Genomic DNA, 19,653 nt, shown 5'->3' with positions numbered 1-19,653 from the left:
GTGCGTTTCCAGTGTGAAGACCGATTTCTGTTTTCCGTTTGAATTCGTGCAAAATAATCGTAATCAAAACAACGCCACAAAACTAGTTTTTTTCTGTTACAACTACTTTGGATTTTTTTTTTTGGATATTCCGAGTGCACAAGTGCAAACAATTGCTAAAAAAAATCGAATCTAGCATAAAGGTTTGTTCTTTCAACTAATCAATTAAAATTGACCGCAACCCAGAAAAATAAAACGAAATTGTTCAATCAATTAACATGAATCTATTTTATGTTCGTTAAGTGTTCGACCAGAATTGTTGAACATTGTTCAACCGGTGGCCGCAAAAAATAAAAATAAAACGAATATGAATATGAATTTTGAATTCATAATCGTATTATTATCATATTAGCATACTAGTCTGTGATACTTTGTGTGAGGTACGAGAGACTCTCGATGTCGCAACACAACAATCGCATCGCAATCGAGAACTAGCAACGAAAACGAAAATGAAACTTGAAATTCGAATATATATTGATAGAGCTGATGCTGATAATGGGCGTCTTTGCTAAAAGTTTAAATGTTCAGCTGATGTTGATAATGATGCTGCTGCTGCTGTTGTTTTCAATTACAGTGAAGCATTGCGAAAGAGTACACGAAGCTTAAAGCTTGCAAACTATTAAGTGCATAATTTAGTGTCAAAAGCTCTTCTATCGTAAAGCATTCTTTTGAATTAATCCTATCGAAACTTTCGCGATGTTGCCAATCTTCAGTATGTATCAGTTATCTTTTTATTATATTAAATCTAGTATTTAATACTACATTTAATAGAAAAGAGAGTACTGGCTGCTGGGGCCTTCGACTCAATTGTGTATCAGTTGCTGATAAAAGCTCCTCTAAATTAATCCTATTGACACTTTCGCATTGTTGCCACACTTCACTGTAGTTAGTGATGTGAAATGACGTCGCACTAAAGCGCACCTCCGCAATCCCCTTTAATCTATCTATCTAGTCGTAACAAACAAATATGTTTTGATTCATGAGCTACTAAGTCTCTTAATTTATTTATTTTTTTTATTTATGGGGTTGCACGTGGAGCATTACGATTACAAAATCAACAATGAAAGCAAGCAAGTGTCTGTTAATATTCTGATGTGATAATATTCCTGGTACTTGCATTATACACTTCAAATTGCATTCTACTTAAGTGGAAAGGTATCGCACACAAGTCGTCTGTCCATCCACTTAGTGTGTCTTATCAATTGAGGAAGTTTTACTTTTCATGACCTATCCAAAAAGAGAGCACCCATCATATAAAGAAAACAAAGAAAATTCTAAAAGAAATAATAAATGATTCATGCAAACATAAGCAACATTTAGGGGTAAACATCATTAATTGATCTTTATAGAAAACGAGTTATCTATATTCGAAGCTAGATTAAAAAGAGTTTGCAAAACAGTTCTCAGAATAAGAAAGTAATTAAAGATAAGCGCAAATATTTAAATTTTGATAAAGTGTATCACAGTAGCATATAAATTGCTAATGCTTTACTGTTGAGTTTAATGAAATGCTACAAACAAATTGAAGAATCTTAAATAAAGATCATAAGTCAAGGTAAGATATTTAGTTTGGAGTAGAGAAAACAAATAAGAAGTTAATAGATGCATATTTGAAGGAGTTTGATTAAATATAAAATAAGGGAAAAACAGTGAGTTGGAAAATTATATATTAGCAAAACAATAAGAATAAACAAAATAAGGCAAAGTTGTAAAATAATAAGAATAGAAGAAATAAAGTAAACTAACAAAGCAATACGATTAAAATAACCAAAGTAAAAAAGCAAAACAATAAGAACAAAATAAATAAAGTAAAGTAACAGAAAAATAATAATTAAAGAAATAAAATAAATTGGGAAAAGGATAAGAAAAAAAGAATTAAATTTAAATAGCAAAAGTATTTGCGATAAGAGAAGAGTATTCGCAGTTCGTTACGAAGGCAATTGCAGGTGGCGCTATTATTTATGGGGGGTTTGGTGGACACACACATACAGTAGAAGGAGGCATAAAAAGTTTATTAAAAGACGTGGCACACACACACACAGAAAACACACAATCTTTATTAACCTTGACAGTTAAATGATAAGACGACGCTTCAAAAACATATGGGCACAACTAACATATGCGTATGCCTTACCCTCAACCCAAAAAATGAGAAAAAAAAAACAAACTATATACGCAATAAATACATACACACATATTTAGTCTCGTAAACTTATATGTATTAAGTATTTCTGGTGTCTATATATGCACATAGATACAACAAATAATTGGTTGGCAAGCGCCGCCACAGGGCGAACTCTTGAAATGCGTTAATCTTTCAAGTGTTCCGAGCATCGGACCACGCCAGTTCGATGATAACACAACTGAATACATACTGTAAGACCCCTGGCCGCGATTAGATCTGCTCCATATACACATTATATACTACATCGCACATCAGAAACTGTGACGACCAACCAACTATCAGTCGCATTTAATAATCTAAATCTCTTAATACTCGTCAACAGATCGCATTCAAGAAAATAAAATAAGGAAGCCAAGTCCAGTCAATCACCCCAAACAATCCCAAAACAGCCTGAAGTCAATTTTGCAAGATGAGTCCACCGGCCTTGCTGAGCAAAGACACGCCCGACATTGAGGTAGGTCCAATTGCCATTAACTACACTGCGCAAAATGAATGCTATACAAGAACAAACAACATTTTAAAATAAATATAAGAACCGAACTAAACTGACAGAAGAGAATGAAAGATTATTGAAAGTTGTAAATAACTTTGAAGTGGAAACTTTGCTCTATTACCTGACATCCAAATACCAATTACCATTAACTACACTGCGCAAAATGAATGCTATACAAGAACAGACATTTTAAAATAAATATAAGAACCGAACTAAACTGACAGAAAAGAATGAAAGATTATTGAAAGTTGTAAATAACTTCAAAATGGAAATTTTGCTCTATTAGCTGACAATACTTTTTGATTATTATCCAAATACCAATCGCCATACACTGCGCAAAATTAATGTTATACAAGATCAGATATTTAAAAAAAAATATAAAAACTGAACTAAACTGACAGACATGAACTTGATTATTGAAAGTAGCAAATATCATAAAACTACTTTTTGATTACTATGAAAACCCAAACTATATCTAAATATTTACACATATGTTTAGATATTAATACCTCTTAATATTAAATACCTGCACAATTATGAAATACAAGTAATTAGCAGCTGTTTAAACGATCAACTTTTCATGTAATGAATTCTGTAAACATCAAAATAGTTCTACAAACTCCGATTGTGAATTTCTATGAAATATAGTAAACCGATCTCGCTAGAATTCACATATATATCAGCTACATCGAAAAGCGACATCGTCGCAAAGTTTTGCAAATGTAGCTTTAAAATTGAGGAAATATTTGCGAGTGCAATAAGCGGACAGACGGAACGACGGAATTAAATGAATGCAAATTTACCTTTTCGTCTTTCCTTGTGCAGGATCTGTTGGCACTGAATCCGCGCGTGAAGACGCATTGCAGCGTGGTGCCCACGAAGCAGACGAAGGAGAACAAGAAGCACTGGAAGCGCAATGCGGATCATATGGCTGCCCCCTGCACCACGTTGGCCAACAACTTTGAGGACATTAAGCACACAACGTTGTCGGAACGTGGCGCTCTCGAGGAGGCGTCCCGTTGCCTCAAGTGCGCGGACGCACCGTGCCAGAAATCGTGTCCCACGCAGCTGGACATTAAGCACTTCATTTCGTGCATTGCCAACAAGAATTTCTATGGCGCCGCCAAAGCGATCTTCTCGGACAATCCGCTCGGTTTGACCTGCGGCATGGTTTGTCCCACCTCCGATCTGTGCGTGGGCGGATGCAATTTGCAGGCATCCGAGGCGGGACCGATTAATATCGGGGGACTGCAGCAATTTGCCACCGATGTGTTCAAGCAGATGGGCGTCCATCAACGGCGTTCGCCTCATCAGCCAAAGCTCGCGCAGCCCAACAAGAAGATTGCCCTGCTGGGCGGCGGCCCGGCATCGTTGTCCTGCGCCACATTCCTGGCGCGTTTGGGCTACGAGGACATCACGATCTATGAGCGACGCAGCTATTTGGGTGGCCTCAGCGCCGCTGAAATTCCGCAGTATCGTCTGCCCATCGATGTGGTCAACTTTGAGATTGATCTCGTCAAGGATTTGGGTGTGAAGTTCGAACTGAATCGTGCACTCAGCACCAAAGATTTGACCATCAATGTGAGTGACAATCGCGCCACATATTACAAATCGTTTTCTTATAATCAATCATATTCCGTCTTTAGGGTTTACTGTCGTCGGGACATGATGCTGTCTATGTGGGCATTGGTCTGCCCGAACCCAAGCTGGAGCCCATGTTCAATGGCCTAGACATTGCCGCGGGCTTCTACAGCTCCAAGAACTTTTTGCCGCTGGTCTCCGATGGCTCGAAGCCTGGACTTTGCGCCTGCAAGTCCGGCCAGGCTCTGCCCAAGCTCTATGGCAATGTGATTGTCCTGGGTGCCGGTGACACCGCCTTCGATTGCGCCACCTCAGCGCTGCGTTGCGGCGCTCGACGCGTCTTTGTCGTCTTCCGCAAGGGCACAACAGGGGTGCGTGCCGTGCCCGAGGAGGTGGATTTGGCACGCGAAGAACGCTGCGAGCTGATGCCTTACTTGAGTCCGCGCAAGGTGATTGTCAAGGACGGTCAGATAACGGCCATGGAGTTCTGTCGCACCGAGCAGAACGATCAGGACGAATGGGTGGAGGATGAGGAGCAAACGGTGCGCTTGAAGGCCAACTTTGTCATCTCTGCCTTCGGTTCGGGACTGCAGGATATCGAGGTGCGTGATGCCTTGGCTCCTTTGCAATTCCGTTCCGGTTTGCCGGTCGTCGATCGCCAGACCATGCAGAGCAGTGTGCCACAAGTGTTCCTGGGCGGCGATTTGGCTGGCGTAGCCAATACGACCGTCGAGTCGGTGAACGATGGCAAGGTGGCTGCCTGGAGCATTCACTGTCAGCTGCAGGGTTTGCCCCTCGATACGCCAGCGGCTTTGCCCCTGTTCTACACGGACATTGATGCCGTCGATATTTCCGTGGAGATGTGCGGCCTGAAATTCGAGAACCCCTTCGGCTTGGCCTCTGCACCGCCCACCACAAGTGCGGCTATGATTAGACGCGCCTTTGAGCAGGGCTGGGGATTTGTGGTCACCAAGACATTTGGTCTCGACAAGGATCTGGTGACGAATGTCTCGCCGCGTATTGTGCGCGGCACCACGTCCGGTTATCGTTATGGACCACAGCAGGGCTGCTTCCTCAACATTGAGCTCATTTCGGAGAAACGTGCTGAGTACTGGTTGCGTTCCATTGGCGAGCTGAAGCGTGACTTTCCCGAGAAGATCATCATTGCCAGCATCATGTGCAGCTACAACGAGGCTGACTGGACAGAGTTGGCCACCGCAGCGGAGAAATCCGGTGCCGATGCACTCGAGCTGAATTTATCGTGTCCTCATGGCATGGGTGAGAGTGGCATGGGATTGGCTTGCGGCCAGGAGCCGAAGCTTGTCGAGGACATTTCGCGCTGGGTGCGCCGGGCGGTCAAGGTGCCGTTCTTTATCAAACTCACGCCCAACATCACAGACATCACCTCGATTGCGGCGGCCGCTCAACGCGGTGGCGCCGATGGCGGTTCCGCGATCAATACGGTGCAGGGTCTGATGAGTCTGAAGGCAGATGCCACCGCTTGGCCAGCCATTGGCAAGGAGCAACGCACCACATATGGCGGCGTCTCGGGCAACGCCACGCGTCCCATTGGCTTGCGTGCCGTCTCTGAGATCGCGCGCAAGTTGCCAGGATTCGCAATTCTGGGCATTGGCGGCATCGATTCCGGTGAGGTGGCATTGCAATTTTTGCAGGCGGGCGCCACAGTGCTGCAGATCTGTTCGTCGGTGCAGAATCAAGATTTCACCGTCATCGATGACTATTGCAGCAGCCTGCGGGCGCTGCTCTACCTTAAGGCGAATCCGGCACCAGTGAATGGCGCCTTCTGGGATGGCCAATCGCCACCAACACCAGTGCATCAGAAGGGCAAGCCGGTGGTGCATTTGACTGGCGAGGGCAGCAACAAGACATTGGGCTTCTTTGGTCCATATCAGAAGCAGCGCGACATCAAATTGTCGGACTTGCGCAAGAAGCAGGGCGCCTTCTGGGATGCCGAGCAGGCAGCTCAAACAAATGGCGACATCGCTGACAAGCCCAGCAAGGCGGCGCCCAAGGTGGCGGACGTTGTGGGCGCTGCACTGCCACGCATTGGCGCCTATAAGAGTTTGGACAATAAGCAACAGAAAGTGGCGCTCATTAATGACGTGAGTATAGTTGTTGTCTCTTTCTTGTACTCGCTCTTTTAATTCGTGCAACTGTTGTTGTTCTCTTTTCATATGCAGGACATGTGCATCAACTGCGGCAAGTGCTATATGACGTGCGCTGATTCCGGCTATCAGGCCATTGAGTTCGACAAGGACACACATTTGCCACACGTCAACGACGACTGCACCGGCTGCACACTGTGCGTCTCTGTCTGTCCCATCATCGATTGCATACGGTAAAGCAACTTGAAATTGTACCGTTACGTTTTGTTAATGAAAAAAAACATTTTTTTCTTTTGTAGTATGGAGCCCAAGCAAATTCCTCATGTCATCAAGCGCGGATTGGAGCAGAAGACCACATACTACACACATGCCCTTAGCCCAAGTCAATAGATATTGTTGTTTGTACACGTAAAAGCACTCCGAGGTTAATAACTAATAAACAATTTTTAGAAGCATTACAAAATACACATATGCTATTCTTTCTTTCTTGGGTTGATGTTTTTTAAATCACTTTAAACGTCCTCGATTTGATATACGTGAAAAATCAATATTTATGCTGGCAAATAATGAATTTATATAATTTAAAGTACAAATTAATGAATCACTTTTCTTTAACGCGTTTTTCCCGAACGAACTTTTTTAAACTAACTGTTTTTTCTAGCCAGGTGTGACCAAAAACGCTTTATCGCCGATAATATATACTAGCCCCATTGTATGCTGAAATCCAGATCTCATCTAAAACATTTTTTTGTCAATTCAACTATTATGCTCCCATTGATTAAATTTCCATGAAAAAGTAAAAAATTGCGATATTTTACACCATAACTCGAGTGAACCGGTGATTATAATTTTCAAACTATATTTGCCGATAACTTATCGAATCGCACTACTATGTTGATGTGCTTGCGTGCACTGCGAATGACAAATAATCAGCTGTTTGTTATTATTATTTGGAATATTTTCATTTACCGCGGCTGCAAAATTTTGTAATTTGTTCATATGGCTACCGCAACGCAGTCTTCCACATCTAACGCAAACTCAGAAGATGCCAACAACAGTGGCCTGCTCTCCGCCACAGTTGTGGCCGGTCTACAGAATTTGGGCACCACACTAAACGCAGCCATCAGCAAAACACTTATTGCCAATTCAATGAAATTGACACTCCATCCAGATGCAAGTAAGCAACATATACACCCGCTCTGAAACAATGATTGTAATATCTGCTGCTCGTAGTTATTGCACCAGTGCCAGAAATATATGCAACGAACGCTGCCAGCGCCAAACAGAGTGAATATGCTGTAGTTACGCTCTATGCGGTAGCCACCAAACATGGATGGGACAGTGGAACGCTGCGCCAGCAGCTTGAAGCTCATGGGCTACATGCCAGCGCACTGGATGAGCTGACGCGCGTCTATGAGGACAATCGCAAGGAGCTGGTGCTGCGTCAACTGCAGTTGGGTCACAATTTTCCACACATCACCGATGTGCAGTGGCGCATCGTTTGCGATGTGAAATCCTCGACTTCCGGCAGTAGCAGTGGTGCCCCGCATTTCCACATCAATCTGGGGCAGTATCGCCAGAGTAGCGGCGAGCGTGTCACCATTGTGGAGTTCATGTGCAATGCCGAGGAGCTACATTCGCTGATTAATCGGCTAAAGGACATTGAAAGACACTGCAATCAGGTGGCCATCACTTAAATCTCAAATTGACTTGAATAGATCACAAAATTGCATGTTTATATATACAATATTATACATACATACAGATATATATATATATAGTACTACTGTTTACTAGATTAGATCATGTATTATGCATACGCAAAATGTTTCAATTTTAATGTTGTGTGTACACAGTCCAAAAGAAAACAAATAACTTGACAATTAACACAGTTGTCAATCACTAAACGGCTACGGCTACGTCAACGTTTTCGTCTTTCAATTAGTTTATCGTCTCTTGCTGATCATGCTGCTGTTGATTGATGATAATTCTCACTAGGTGTGTTGAATTTGAAATTATACTACTAAAAACTATGTAGTCGCCTTGCTTGTTGCAGTGTCGTGTCATTCGGGATCGGGTGCCACACGCATTTGAAACTCTGTGGGCGCTAGCAGCTCCACCAGCATGGGATAATTGTTGGGCGCTGTGCAAAAGATGGTGCCCGAGAAACATGTCTTGTCATTCTCCTCGGGTGCAATAAGAACGCAGTCATTATAATTGGATAATCGCATATTGACGCCACGAAAGCGTGAGTCTTGTTTGTACAATATGGAGGCATCTCGTGGCAGAAAATATGGTCGTCCGCTGAACGGATTCAAAAAGTCCGACCAGTAGCCCAATGACATTAAGCGATCACTTATTTCTCTAGCGGCCAGCACAAACTGTTAAAACATTAAGAAAGAGGCGTTAATGAGCGAGATAAATAAGCGGGTAAAGATAGTTTTAAATTTGCCTTGGCTGCGCCTTGTTCAATATCGCCCTCGTAGCTGAGTGTGAGCAGTGTGATGGCATAATCGCGCTGTCCAATTGCACGCACTGGAAACAGCTCAAAGATTGAGTCGCGTATCAATGTTGGACACTGACAGCACGAGAACTCTAGGCGTGATCGATCCACATTGTCGTCCTTGAAGAAATTGACTAGTTGGGCTAGTGGCTCCATCAAACCGACGGTCGATGTGTCGCCCTGCCAGGCAGGTCCAATGGCATTTGGTAAATAAAAGCGATTGTGACGCTTCGATGTCAGCTCCCAATTAGGTTCGCCCTCCAAGATGTTCGTGTCATCTGCGTGCCAAATTTGATAGTGTATTACGTCTAACATATATGTAGATACTTGTTTGCCTACCATTATCGACTCTGCGCGACTTAGTGACAGTTTTAAATGACTCGCCCGCATCGGACGGCGGACCGTTGCGCTTTGAGTAGAAGACGATGGAGGAGCAGGCGATTTGTATTGGCTTCACGCTGAGCACGGTGCGCATCGTGTTATCCTGCAGGGGCTTCGCATGTGCATTGCTTATTAAACAGCGTCCAAATAAACGACTCAGTGTACGCGACATTATATCACACAAGGCTTCTCTTCTGTTGGGTAAACGCGCAATAATTTGCATTAGATTGACCTCGGCGCTCTCTGGTCACACTTTGCGTCGTATGTTATCAATACTCACTGTTATTGTTATTGTTGGTTGTTTGTTTTTGGTGCTGGCATCCAAATCAGTCGAATTGTGAGCAGAAGAAGAGAAGAGCGAAAATCTGTATATTACTTTTTACGTTCAATTTTGTTTGCTTGATTTGAAATTCCTTTTGGTTAAGTGTCGAAAATTAAATAATTTGTTTTGGTTTTTGCTCTCGCTCTAGCCTTCAGTCTTTATTGTCGTGTATTTGTTGTTGTTCTGTTAATTGGCAGCGTGACCACAGGTGCGAGTCTTAAATATATCGAAAAATGTGACAAATATACTACTTTCAAATTAATTGCCTGATATATGTACCCTAATATATTTAGCAATTTTTATTCGTTTTTTAACGAATTCCACAATTAAATTTTTAATTAAAAATGAGAATTTGTTATTAAACTAAATTTGCTATTAAGAAAAAGCACTTCTTATCATCATTCCCAGTATTAATATACCAATAAGCTTATTTTCGATTTTAAGTTAGTTAACGTTGCCAGATATTTCAATCACTATTTAAAGCCAAAATATAAATGAATGAGATATTTTTAACTTAATTTTATTGGTCATCATTTACAAAAAAAAAACCTACACTACTACTTTACAATTATTAAGTTAAGGCATTACACACGATAAAAGCATTCGTCAGCATTAGGATCACAGTTGTCGTACGATTTGAACATGGGGTCATCTAACTCCGCTTCAGGGACGCAAGCGCAGTGGAAATTCTTATTGTCGCGGTTATATAGTTTCCTTGGGAATCCGCTCCACTCCCTTGGCTTGCCATCGCCACTCGTTGGTGTGCACCAGACGCGGGTGCCCTTCGCTTCCGACCATTCGATATTACAGCCAGGATATTTGTTGCGCAGCTCATCGATTTCGGCCTTTGCCCGTTCAGCTTGATCCAAGAGTGCCAGATACTTTTGATGATATGTTGTTTTCTTGCCATTCTTGTCATAGAAACGTCCAATCAGCTTGCCCTTGTACTCATAATCCTTCTCATAGAACTGCTGCCATTTTGCCAGCTCAAGAAGACTGCTTCCCTTCAAGCTGAGCACATCATCCGCCGTTTCGGGATCATAATTCTCGAATTCGCCAGTTACAAACGATACGGATGCATCGCGACCAACGAAGAAATTATAGCTACAGCCGGGTCCATAGTGCTTAATGCCGCGTGACACATCAAAGACGGCGCCGAGCAGTGCCAAATAGATGGGACGACCTTGCTCCCCGTTATACGTGGCCAACTCTTCGGGTGTTAGGAGGAGAACGGAGCCGCGTGTTTCTGTAAACTCAACTGCGACACTTTCGCCATCCTTTGTGGTGGCGTAGTCTAAATACCGCGCAGCTGCAATTTCAAATATCTCGACAATTTGTCGCTGGTAAACTTTCGCCAGCACAGCCACAATTATTAATATTAAAGCTAATCGATAACTTAAACCAAACATTTTACTGCAAAAGGCTATTTACAAATGTATACGTCTCTAATACATACTTTACGAACATTAACTGTGCCAAGGCTAGTACGCTGTTCAATTAATGAGCAAGCAAACCACATTTTTTGTGTTAAGCAATTTAAGTTAAATATTGTAAATATATTTTTGGTCATCTATTGTAGTTAAACTTTTATGTTTGTAATTAGATTTAAATAAACCTACTGACTTAATATATGAACAGCATACCAAAAAAAAACTATTTTATGGAGTTATAGGTTGCCACACCGCGTAAAACATGGAATTTGTTTTGTTGTGGGTGACAGACATACCAGCTGTTCTGCAGCAATCGTTACCTTATATCAAAATTGTGAATGGCACTTAAGAACCGTTATGAAGATGGCGGATCTTGGAAAAATACGTTTGTAAACTGATGAAATTGGAAACATAAATGTTAATATGGATAAGGATAAGGAAAATAAACCAGTTGATATGCATAGGGCAATGCGCATGTGGATACACTGCAATTGTTGTTTTGTGCACTTCGTGGATCGCGAGAATATATTATTTTTATTGGCTTGCAATCATTTCATCTGTAATAAATGTGTAACCGCGAAATTGGGACGCACTCCCGCAGATGCTGCTACATACACTTGCCCCATCTGTAAAAGATTGGTGCGAGCACGCGTGGTGAACAATGCGTTGCCTAGAAATATCAAGGACTTATTGCATCCTTCACCATGGAACGATGGGCTGCAGCATGAAGAAATTGATAATTTTCAGAAAGCACATCAAAAAAGTCTCGAACAGCAAATAGCGAGAAAGGTAAAGAAAATATGTGGATTTGTATTATCATTACAACAACCTTTTTGCAGGAAAGGGAAGTTATTAAATTGGATAAGGATTTGGAGTTGGCGCAGAAAATCATTCGTAAGCATTACTTTGATCACCAGCAGCTGCGTATGGAACGCAAGCAGCTCGAGTTCCAGGTACAAAAAGTGCAACGTCAGGCTCAACTTCGCAAAGAAGAGGCAAAGCAGCGGTTCGTTTATCGCCCACATTAATCTATATTTAAATATATATATAATAAAAGTAAATGCTCTTTTTTTTAGCATAATACGTCAAAGAACGACTTCGCCAAATGATAGGTTGGCGGCATCCAGAAGAACAACAACAACAATCAACAGTATGCAGCAAATAAAGCGAAAACGATCAGAATCTGTTGAGCCGCAAAAACATCAAGAATCAAACGGCATTACCAGTTTTGTACATTATAATAATCATTCATTCGAATTGTAATTCTTTATAATACCAATACTATTGCAATTAAGTGTTTGTTAGGTGGTAACTTAAAACACAAAAAAAAAAATTGTTAATTTATGTGGTTTACATTCGCAAATGTTACTGTTGTGCAACACTGTTATTTGGTGCTGCTGTTGCTGTTTATTGGACTCCGCCAAGTGAATCAAAAAAGTGTACTGCTCCATAATTATTTTTGATTGTTTTCAAATTTTTAATTACAATACTCAAATTGTAAATACAGTATAATTTCGAAAGTATTATTTTTGCGTGGGTCACATTTGAAAATATTGCGGTTATGCAACACTGTATGTCATGTGCTGTTGCTGCTTCTTCTTCTTGGTCGCTTGCGACGCCATTTTGAAGCGAGCGCAAGCGACGAGTGTGTGTGACTGACTGTTTTAATACTGCTATACAATTTTGGTGTGTGTGTTTTCAATTTACTCACACAGCACACGTGAATGGCAAATAGCAAAGAAGTTGCGCATTAAAATCGGCGCTTTGGCACAAATTGCACTTGTTATTTTTTGTAAACAAACTTCAAAATCCAAACAAACTTCAAAACCCAAACAAACTTCAAAACATATGCAATCAAGATGAGCGGCAACAAAGCGGGCGTGGTGTTAAATTGCCGCACATGCACCCGGGCATGTAAAGAATACAAATCGCTGCAGGATGAGATCGAGATTGGGCCCGAGGGCAGCACAACGCTGGCGAATATGCTAAACTATTGCTCCAGCTTGTCCTTTGAGCCGCAAGATGGCGCCGCAATGCCACAGCACATTTGCATGCATTGTTTGCAATTGTTGGAGCAAGCGTTCAATTTCAAGCGCATGGTCATCGATTCGGACGAACTTTTGCGTTTGGGCCTCGAGGAGGTGGACAACAACAATGCCAACAGCAGCCACAACTATAATAACAGTAACAGTGCTGCCGCTGCCGCTGCCAATCAAGAATATGTTGTGATCGAGCTGCTGGGCGGCAACGGCGCCAATGAGGCTGAAGCGGTGGCCTCAGCGAAAGGCAGCAACTCGGGTCCACATCATGTGACCGCTCTTATGGAGGCATACAACCAACAGCCGGAGCCGGGACAGAAATACGTGGTCGAGGAGGTCACCGAGACGGAGGTGGATGAGTTGGACACAGAAACCGATGATCCCATTGAGTCTTTGGGAGACTTTCAGCCTGCTGACATTGAGTATGTGACCATTAAAAGTGAATACGATTCTCAGGTGGAGGAGGAAGAGATCGAGGCCGAGGCCGAACCTGAGCAGGACGAAGACGAGCTACTGGAGGCCGAGGAGGACGATGACATTGAGGTAATGGATGAGGCGCCACAGCTAGAAATGGTCAGCGAGCAAATGCAGCTGCAGATGCTCGACGATCAAATGGTCATCATATCGGGCGAAGAACAAATAGATGAGGTAATTGGCGAAGTTGATGCCGATGACATCCTGGACATTGAGCGCGAAGAGCACTTGGTAAGTAAGAACTACTGCCCGCCAATTGAAATTGCTAATAGGTTGCGCTTTTTAGTTGACTGGCGATAGCGAGGAGGGTGAAGATTACCTTGACGGTTGCATGGACGAAACGACCGGCAATGTCGTTGTCTCCGCCTCCCAGCAGCAGCAGGCAACAACTGGTAATGCTGGCGGCGAAGTACTGCCCCATGTGTGTCATGTGTGCAACAAAGCCTTCCGCCAACAGTGTCGCCTCAATCAGCACCTGCGCTCCCACGTCGACGAGAAGCTTTACACGTGTGAAGTGTGCGGCAAGAAGCTCAAACATCTGCGCAACTATAAGGAGCACATGATGACGCACACAAATGTGAAGCCCCATCAGTGCCCCGTCTGTGAACGCTTCTATCGGACCACCTCCAGCCTGGCGGCGCACATGCGCACCCATGCCGAGGACAAGCCGTATAAATGCGATCAATGCGGACGCAGCTATGCGGCCTTCGATCATCTGCGTCGTCACAAACTGACGCACACCGGAGAGCGGCCGTATGCGTGTGATTTGTGCGACAAGGCGTACTACGATTCATCCTCGTTGCGGCAACATAAAATCAGTCATACGGGCGAGAAGGCGTTCACCTGTGAGATCTGCGGCGTTGGCCTATCCCAGAAGTCTGGCTACAAGAAGCACATGCTTGTGCATTCCGGCGAAAAGCCGCACAAATGTCCGATCTGTGGACGCGCCTTTACCTTCACCAGCAATCTGAATGCCCATGTGCGATTGCATTCGGGCGAAAAGCCCTTCAAGTGTGACAAATGCATGAAGGCATTCCCAACAAAGAAGCGCCTCAATAGCCATATGCGTGTCCACAACAAGGAGGCGCCCGTCACTGCCACCATCAGCAGCAGCGTCGGCGATGGCGGCGGCGGCACAACCAATAGCACAGCACAGTCGCAGCAACAGCAGTCGGAACGGGTAACAACGGTCGCTGGACGTCGCACGGTGATGAGCGCAAGCGCAATGCCTGATGTCAGTGATCAGCAGGTGTCCACATCCAAGGTTGTTGTAGTCCTCTAAACACACTCACACACAACACACTCTCCTAGTCACTAAGATTAGTTTTAGAATAAAAAAATACAGACAACAGAAGCGCACACATAACAACATTCTTTTTTGGCAGCAGACAGACAAATAAACATCAAGGTTTCAATTAGATTTGAAATCGTACAAATTACTGCTGACCAATTTCCTTTTTTTTTTTTAATTTCCTCTTGTAATATTGATATTAAAACGGCAATATGCAAGTAAATAGTTTTTTGCTTTTTTTTTAGTATGTTTCAAATTTTAGTATGTATAATTAAACAAAATCAAAGGGCTGTAATTAGTTGTACAATGTAAAAACGCAATAAAAACAACATGTGAAATTCAAAGGCAACATTTTAATTAATCGTTCAATCTTCGGGGTAAGAGTAGAGATAAATTTCAATAATTTACATAAACATTTGGAATATTTATAAATATTCAGGGTGAATTTAAATGTAGCGGAAATAAATGAAATTCTAAGGGAGCTTTTCAATTAAAAAATTATAAATATATTGAAATACTCTTAGAATAATTAACAAGATTTATATTAGTAGCAAATGTCAATTAAAGTACAACTCTTGCAAAATAAAAAGATACGATAATTTCAACAATAATAAGTGAAATTACAAGGAAAACTTTCGCTGCCGAATTGCTATATTTAAAAAATATTAAAGTGTATCTTACTTATTCTATGTTAATATTAAGTTTGCCGCAGGGCATGAATATCCAGACTGGAAATTGCGGTGCCAGCCGAACTTTTAATCTTAATCTCTTAGAACTAAACTTAACAGCAACTTGCCGATCGATGTTTGTTGATTCTTGTACATAAGGTTTTCATAAGGTGGAAGTGTTTTGGCTTCTTGGTGGCTTCTTCTATATGTATATAGTCGTATGTATAGCATTATTCGAGCTGCGCCTTTTGTTGATCGACGGCACTAACTTTGCGGGAATGCGAACGTTTGTGGGCAATCAAATTGCTGGAGTAGCGAAAGCTGCGTCCACAGCTGTCGCAGGTGTGAGGCTTCTCGCCGGTGTGCGTCAGCATGTGCTTTTTGTAGCCGGACTTTTGAGTTAAACCCTTGCCGCATATGTCGCAGGTGAAGGGCTTGACGCCGGTGTGGCTCAAGAGATGGGAACGCAGCGAGGAGGCCTGACGATACGTTTTGCCGCACGTTCGGCATTTGTTGGGATTGTTGGGATTATGGAGCGTTGCATGGCCATCGTAGGCGTTGCGTGTCTTGAATGAATCGCCACAAATGTTACACACATAGGGACGATCCTCGCCATGCAATTGCATGTGATACTTAAAGGAGTTACTCGTGCTCAGCTGCTTGCTGCACATCTAAAAAAAAAAACGAAATTTGAGTTAGATTTACATACAAAAATTGAGCTTAAAGTCTAACCGGACATTGTAGAGCGGGATTATAGGATTTACGTCGATGCTGGGAGCGTTGTTTGATATTGCTTTCCTCTGTCTTCACTGTAGCTATTGAAGTTTCTTCCTCCTCTTGTTCGTGCTGTTCCTCTACATACTTCTCTTCCGGCTCGAAGTCAACCTCAAACAGTTCCACTTTGGGCGACGAGGTATCGAGACGCTGCTCGGACACTATGCTGTCGACCGTCTCTTCCAGCACATACACATATTCATCCGCAGTGGCAGCCGCATCCTCCTCTATTTGCTGCTCTGCCAAACACTTGGACAACTGCGACGCATTCACTTTTCTCTGGGTATGCGCATGACGTTTGCGTAGCTTGAAATCTGTGCGCAATACCATGCGTTGGAAGTCGCAGAACTGCAGTAGTAGCTCCACACATTGCTCGCACATGTGCCTGGGCAGAAAGCGCTCCGATTGTAAAATCTCCAGGTTGGCGCAGTTGCTCAGCAGCGCTGCTAGCGTTGTCAGTTCGCCGGCGTGCGTGTAGGGCTCGTATAGCGATAAGTAGCGGGTGGTTAATACATTGCAGGTTCGACAATTGCGTGGATCCGGTTCGTCGTCATTTATAATGTCCTGATGTGACAAAGTTGTTGACATTGTTTGCAGCAAACCAAATTTTGTCTTGTGTTTACAGACACAGCTCTAAGTGGCAGCGTTGCCATACGATGGCTTTATTAGCGTTGGTCAGCTGACAGCTGATTTGTGATAGCGCTGCCTGACCGCTACACTTGACAGCTGAGACTGTGAATGGCAATGTAGACAGTAAAGCCATAAAGCCATAATGCATTTAGCGTTTATAACAACATCAATTGCACAATTTTAATAGCTTTAGTCAGCTGCTATGTGATAGTGCTGCCAGACCTCTCATAAAAAGCTTGGGTCAGCTGATGACAATTGCAGGGCAGACAGTGTGACCATATTGGCGTAGGTATATTCACAGAATTTTCGCTGCCATGCCGGTTGGATGTTCTTCGAACTGGCAAAGAAAATAGGACGTTTTTTTTTGTTGGAGATTGTTGTGTTTTTTTCAGTGAAAAAGCAAAGGAATTTGTGCAACGGCCGCAAAGATGAGCATGGCGCCAGCAAAGCCAGTGATACAGCTAATGCGTTTAAATGCTCCACGTGCTTCCCTTCACACATTCGCCAACCGCTTTCGGCGCACATTCGCATTGAATAATCAGTCGTCGTCGTCGTTGCCGTCGCCTTCGCCGTTGTTGTTGTCGCAGTCAACGTCTGGCGCAATACACACATACAAGGCGAAGCAGTCCAACAGCTGGTTGAACAGCAGCCGTGCCTACAGCAAGGCAAGTAAGTATAAACACCTCAACTCCTCACTTAACCCCCAATTCGATTACTCAACACACTTTTCGCTTACGCAGAGGATCAAGCTGCAACACCAGAGACCGGAGCAGCGGCACCATTGCTCTCGAAGCTTTTCCCACAAACGGCACCCGATGCAGACGGTGGTGCAGAGCAGGAGCGCAAGAAGCGCGAGGAGGATGAGGCTAAGGAAAATGAACGTGCCTGGAAGCGCATGAAATTGGGGTAAAATTGTGAAATTTAAACAACTCCCGTTATTTAATAATCAGTCTCTCGCTTTTGTTTGTAGTTTTGCCATTTTTGGAGGCGGCGGCTTTGCGGCCGCACTGTGGGGCATCTATGAGTTTGGCAAACCGGAGGTGGATGCAGAGGGCCAGACGATTGAGGATGAGTTCACAAATAAGCCGCTGGTGCAGCAATATTTGCAGCGTATGTGGAAATCATTGCATTACTATCAGAAAATGATACAGGAGCCGTCGCGTGAAAAGCTCTTGCCCGATCCCCTCAAGCATCCGTATGTGCAGCCACGCTACACATTGGTGCTGGAGATGAAGGATGTGCTGGTGCATCCGGATTGGACATACCAGACTGGCTGGCGTTTCAAGAAGCGTCCGGGCGTCGATCACTTTTTGCAGGAGTGTGCCAAAGATTTTGAAATTGTTGTCTTTACCGCCGAACAGGGCATGACCGTGTTTCCCATATTGGATGCCCTCGATCCCAATGGTTTCATCATGTATCGTCTGGTGCGAGATGCAACGCATTTCGTTGATGGACATCACGTCAAGAATTTGGACAACTTGAATCGTGATTTGCGTCGTGTAAGTGAACAAGAATTACAATTCTATAAATGAATTAACGAATTCCTTTTGTCGAAAAGGTTATTGTTGTGGATTGGGATAACAATGCCACCAAGATGCATCCGGATAACACATTCGGCATTGCACGCTGGCATGGCAATGACGACGATGCCCAGCTGCTCGACTTGATTGCCTTCTTAAAGAGTGAGTTTGGATTTTTATGAATGAATTTATGCGACATACTTCAATAATTGCAATGTGTTGCAGTCATTGCCCAAAACGATGTGGATGATGTGCGTGAGGTTCTGCACTATTATCGTCAGTTCGAGGATCCCATCAGTCAGTTCCGGGAGAATCAACGCAAGCTCGCCGAGCAAATGCAGGAGGCTGAGCGCATCGAGCAGACGAAAACCAAGCCGATGGTTAAACAATGGTCACGCAACATCATGGGACGCTGAACGTCGCTAACCAAGCTAATCCCACACACACACAAAAGCCATAGTCTTATAAATATATTATATATACACACACACACACATGCATATATCGACAGTAGACGTCGTAGCCAGTTGTAAACTGCGAAATGCGAAAACTGTCACCTCGCTCCCTCCTCCGATAAGCATTTCATTTAGGAGGGCAAAATGCGTTACGCATCAAAAGGAAAATCAAATACAAAATTCATTCAACTCCGCCACGTACAAAATGATATAACTGATGATAAAAATGATGTAATGAGAATGATTATGATAATGAAATGTTGTTGTGCAAGTACTTGGAAGCAAAGCACGCTTTTCTTTTCTTTTCCTCCTGTTTCTTTTTTTTAAATAGAAGACAATAGACTACGCTTTTCGCAAGCACTCTTCTTTTCGTTTTTCTACACTTTTCTCAAAAGCCAGTTTTGCTTGTTTGTTTCTATCTTCTTTTTTTCTTGTATCTTGGAAATGTAATTATTCTAACGCTTATTGATTAAATAAAAACAAATCAAAACCAAAACAATAGTTGCTGCGTATTTATTTATTTTTGAAAAAACAATGTTATAAAAAATTGTGTTTTTTTTTTATAAGTAATACATGTTTCTTTTTAAGTTTCTCATATTTTTGAAAAAAAAAATGCAAAATGTTATCAAAGATGTTGCTTTTATAGTTTCTCAGTTCATCGAAAACAAAATGTTTTCAAAAATGTTTCTTTGTTTTTTTGGTTTCTCATTTTATCGAAAACTTTTGCATACAAGTTAATCAA

General features: G+C 42.8%; 8 protein-coding genes across 8 annotated transcripts; 5 read left to right on the top strand and 3 right to left on the bottom strand.

Annotated features, from left to right (window-relative positions):
* LOC133849378 (dihydropyrimidine dehydrogenase [NADP(+)]) lies at positions 1-6,889 on the top strand. The gene is made up of 6 exons (XM_062285420.1): positions 1-182; positions 2,547-2,678; positions 3,543-4,298; positions 4,364-6,421; positions 6,500-6,657; positions 6,724-6,889. The coding sequence occupies exons 2-6, from the start codon at positions 2,634-2,636 to the stop codon at positions 6,812-6,814; spliced, it is 3,108 nt and encodes a 1,035-aa protein (XP_062141404.1). The 5' UTR covers positions 1-182; positions 2,547-2,633; the 3' UTR covers positions 6,815-6,889.
* Positions 6,890-7,319: 430 nt separating this feature from the next.
* On the top strand, positions 7,320-8,269 carry LOC133849384 (COMM domain-containing protein 3). The gene is made up of 2 exons (XM_062285428.1): positions 7,320-7,601; positions 7,658-8,269. The coding sequence occupies exons 1-2, from the start codon at positions 7,424-7,426 to the stop codon at positions 8,119-8,121; spliced, it is 642 nt and encodes a 213-aa protein (XP_062141412.1). The 5' UTR covers positions 7,320-7,423; the 3' UTR covers positions 8,122-8,269.
* LOC133849381 (cobalamin trafficking protein CblD) lies at positions 8,214-9,808 on the bottom strand. The gene is made up of 4 exons (XM_062285424.1): positions 9,589-9,808; positions 9,267-9,502; positions 8,877-9,205; positions 8,214-8,805 (listed from the first exon to the last, which is right to left on the bottom strand). Exons 2-4 carry the CDS (start codon positions 9,478-9,480, stop codon positions 8,488-8,490), a joined length of 861 nt encoding a protein of 286 aa, XP_062141408.1. The 5' UTR covers positions 9,481-9,502; positions 9,589-9,808; the 3' UTR covers positions 8,214-8,487.
* Positions 9,809-10,134: 326 nt separating this feature from the next.
* Positions 10,135-11,099, bottom strand: LOC133849382 (neuferricin homolog). Its single transcript, XM_062285426.1, has one exon. The coding sequence runs from the start codon at positions 11,037-11,039 to the stop codon at positions 10,215-10,217; it is 825 nt and encodes a 274-aa protein (XP_062141410.1). The 5' UTR covers positions 11,040-11,099; the 3' UTR covers positions 10,135-10,214.
* Positions 11,100-11,379: 280 nt separating this feature from the next.
* Positions 11,380-12,347, top strand: LOC133849383 (RING finger protein vilya). Its single transcript, XM_062285427.1, has 3 exons — positions 11,380-11,849; positions 11,900-12,066; positions 12,137-12,347. Exons 1-3 carry the CDS (start codon positions 11,484-11,486, stop codon positions 12,321-12,323), a joined length of 720 nt encoding a protein of 239 aa, XP_062141411.1. The 5' UTR covers positions 11,380-11,483; the 3' UTR covers positions 12,324-12,347.
* A 350-nt stretch (positions 12,348-12,697) lies between these two features.
* On the top strand, positions 12,698-15,167 carry LOC133849379 (zinc finger protein 19). Its single transcript, XM_062285422.1, has 2 exons — positions 12,698-13,804; positions 13,860-15,167. The coding sequence occupies exons 1-2, from the start codon at positions 12,920-12,922 to the stop codon at positions 14,853-14,855; spliced, it is 1,881 nt and encodes a 626-aa protein (XP_062141406.1). The 5' UTR covers positions 12,698-12,919; the 3' UTR covers positions 14,856-15,167.
* Positions 15,168-15,742: 575 nt separating this feature from the next.
* On the bottom strand, positions 15,743-17,013 carry LOC133848149 (zinc finger protein draculin). The gene is made up of 2 exons (XM_062283575.1): positions 16,265-17,013; positions 15,743-16,203 (listed from the first exon to the last, which is right to left on the bottom strand). Exons 1-2 carry the CDS (start codon positions 16,892-16,894, stop codon positions 15,763-15,765), a joined length of 1,071 nt encoding a protein of 356 aa, XP_062139559.1. The 5' UTR covers positions 16,895-17,013; the 3' UTR covers positions 15,743-15,762.
* A 218-nt stretch (positions 17,014-17,231) lies between these two features.
* LOC133848148 (mitochondrial import inner membrane translocase subunit TIM50-C) lies at positions 17,232-19,412 on the top strand. Its single transcript, XM_062283574.1, has 5 exons — positions 17,232-17,605; positions 17,677-17,842; positions 17,907-18,435; positions 18,495-18,618; positions 18,682-19,412. Exons 1-5 carry the CDS (start codon positions 17,365-17,367, stop codon positions 18,870-18,872), a joined length of 1,251 nt encoding a protein of 416 aa, XP_062139558.1. The 5' UTR covers positions 17,232-17,364; the 3' UTR covers positions 18,873-19,412.
* Positions 19,413-19,653: the final 241 nt, after the last annotated feature.

The sequence above is a fragment of the Drosophila sulfurigaster genome, chromosome X (genome assembly GCF_023558435.1).
Source record: "Drosophila sulfurigaster albostrigata strain 15112-1811.04 chromosome X, ASM2355843v2, whole genome shotgun sequence".
Classification (NCBI taxonomy): Eukaryota; Metazoa; Arthropoda; class Insecta; order Diptera; family Drosophilidae; genus Drosophila; species Drosophila sulfurigaster.
This window is presented reverse-complemented; position numbering and strand designations above follow the sequence as displayed.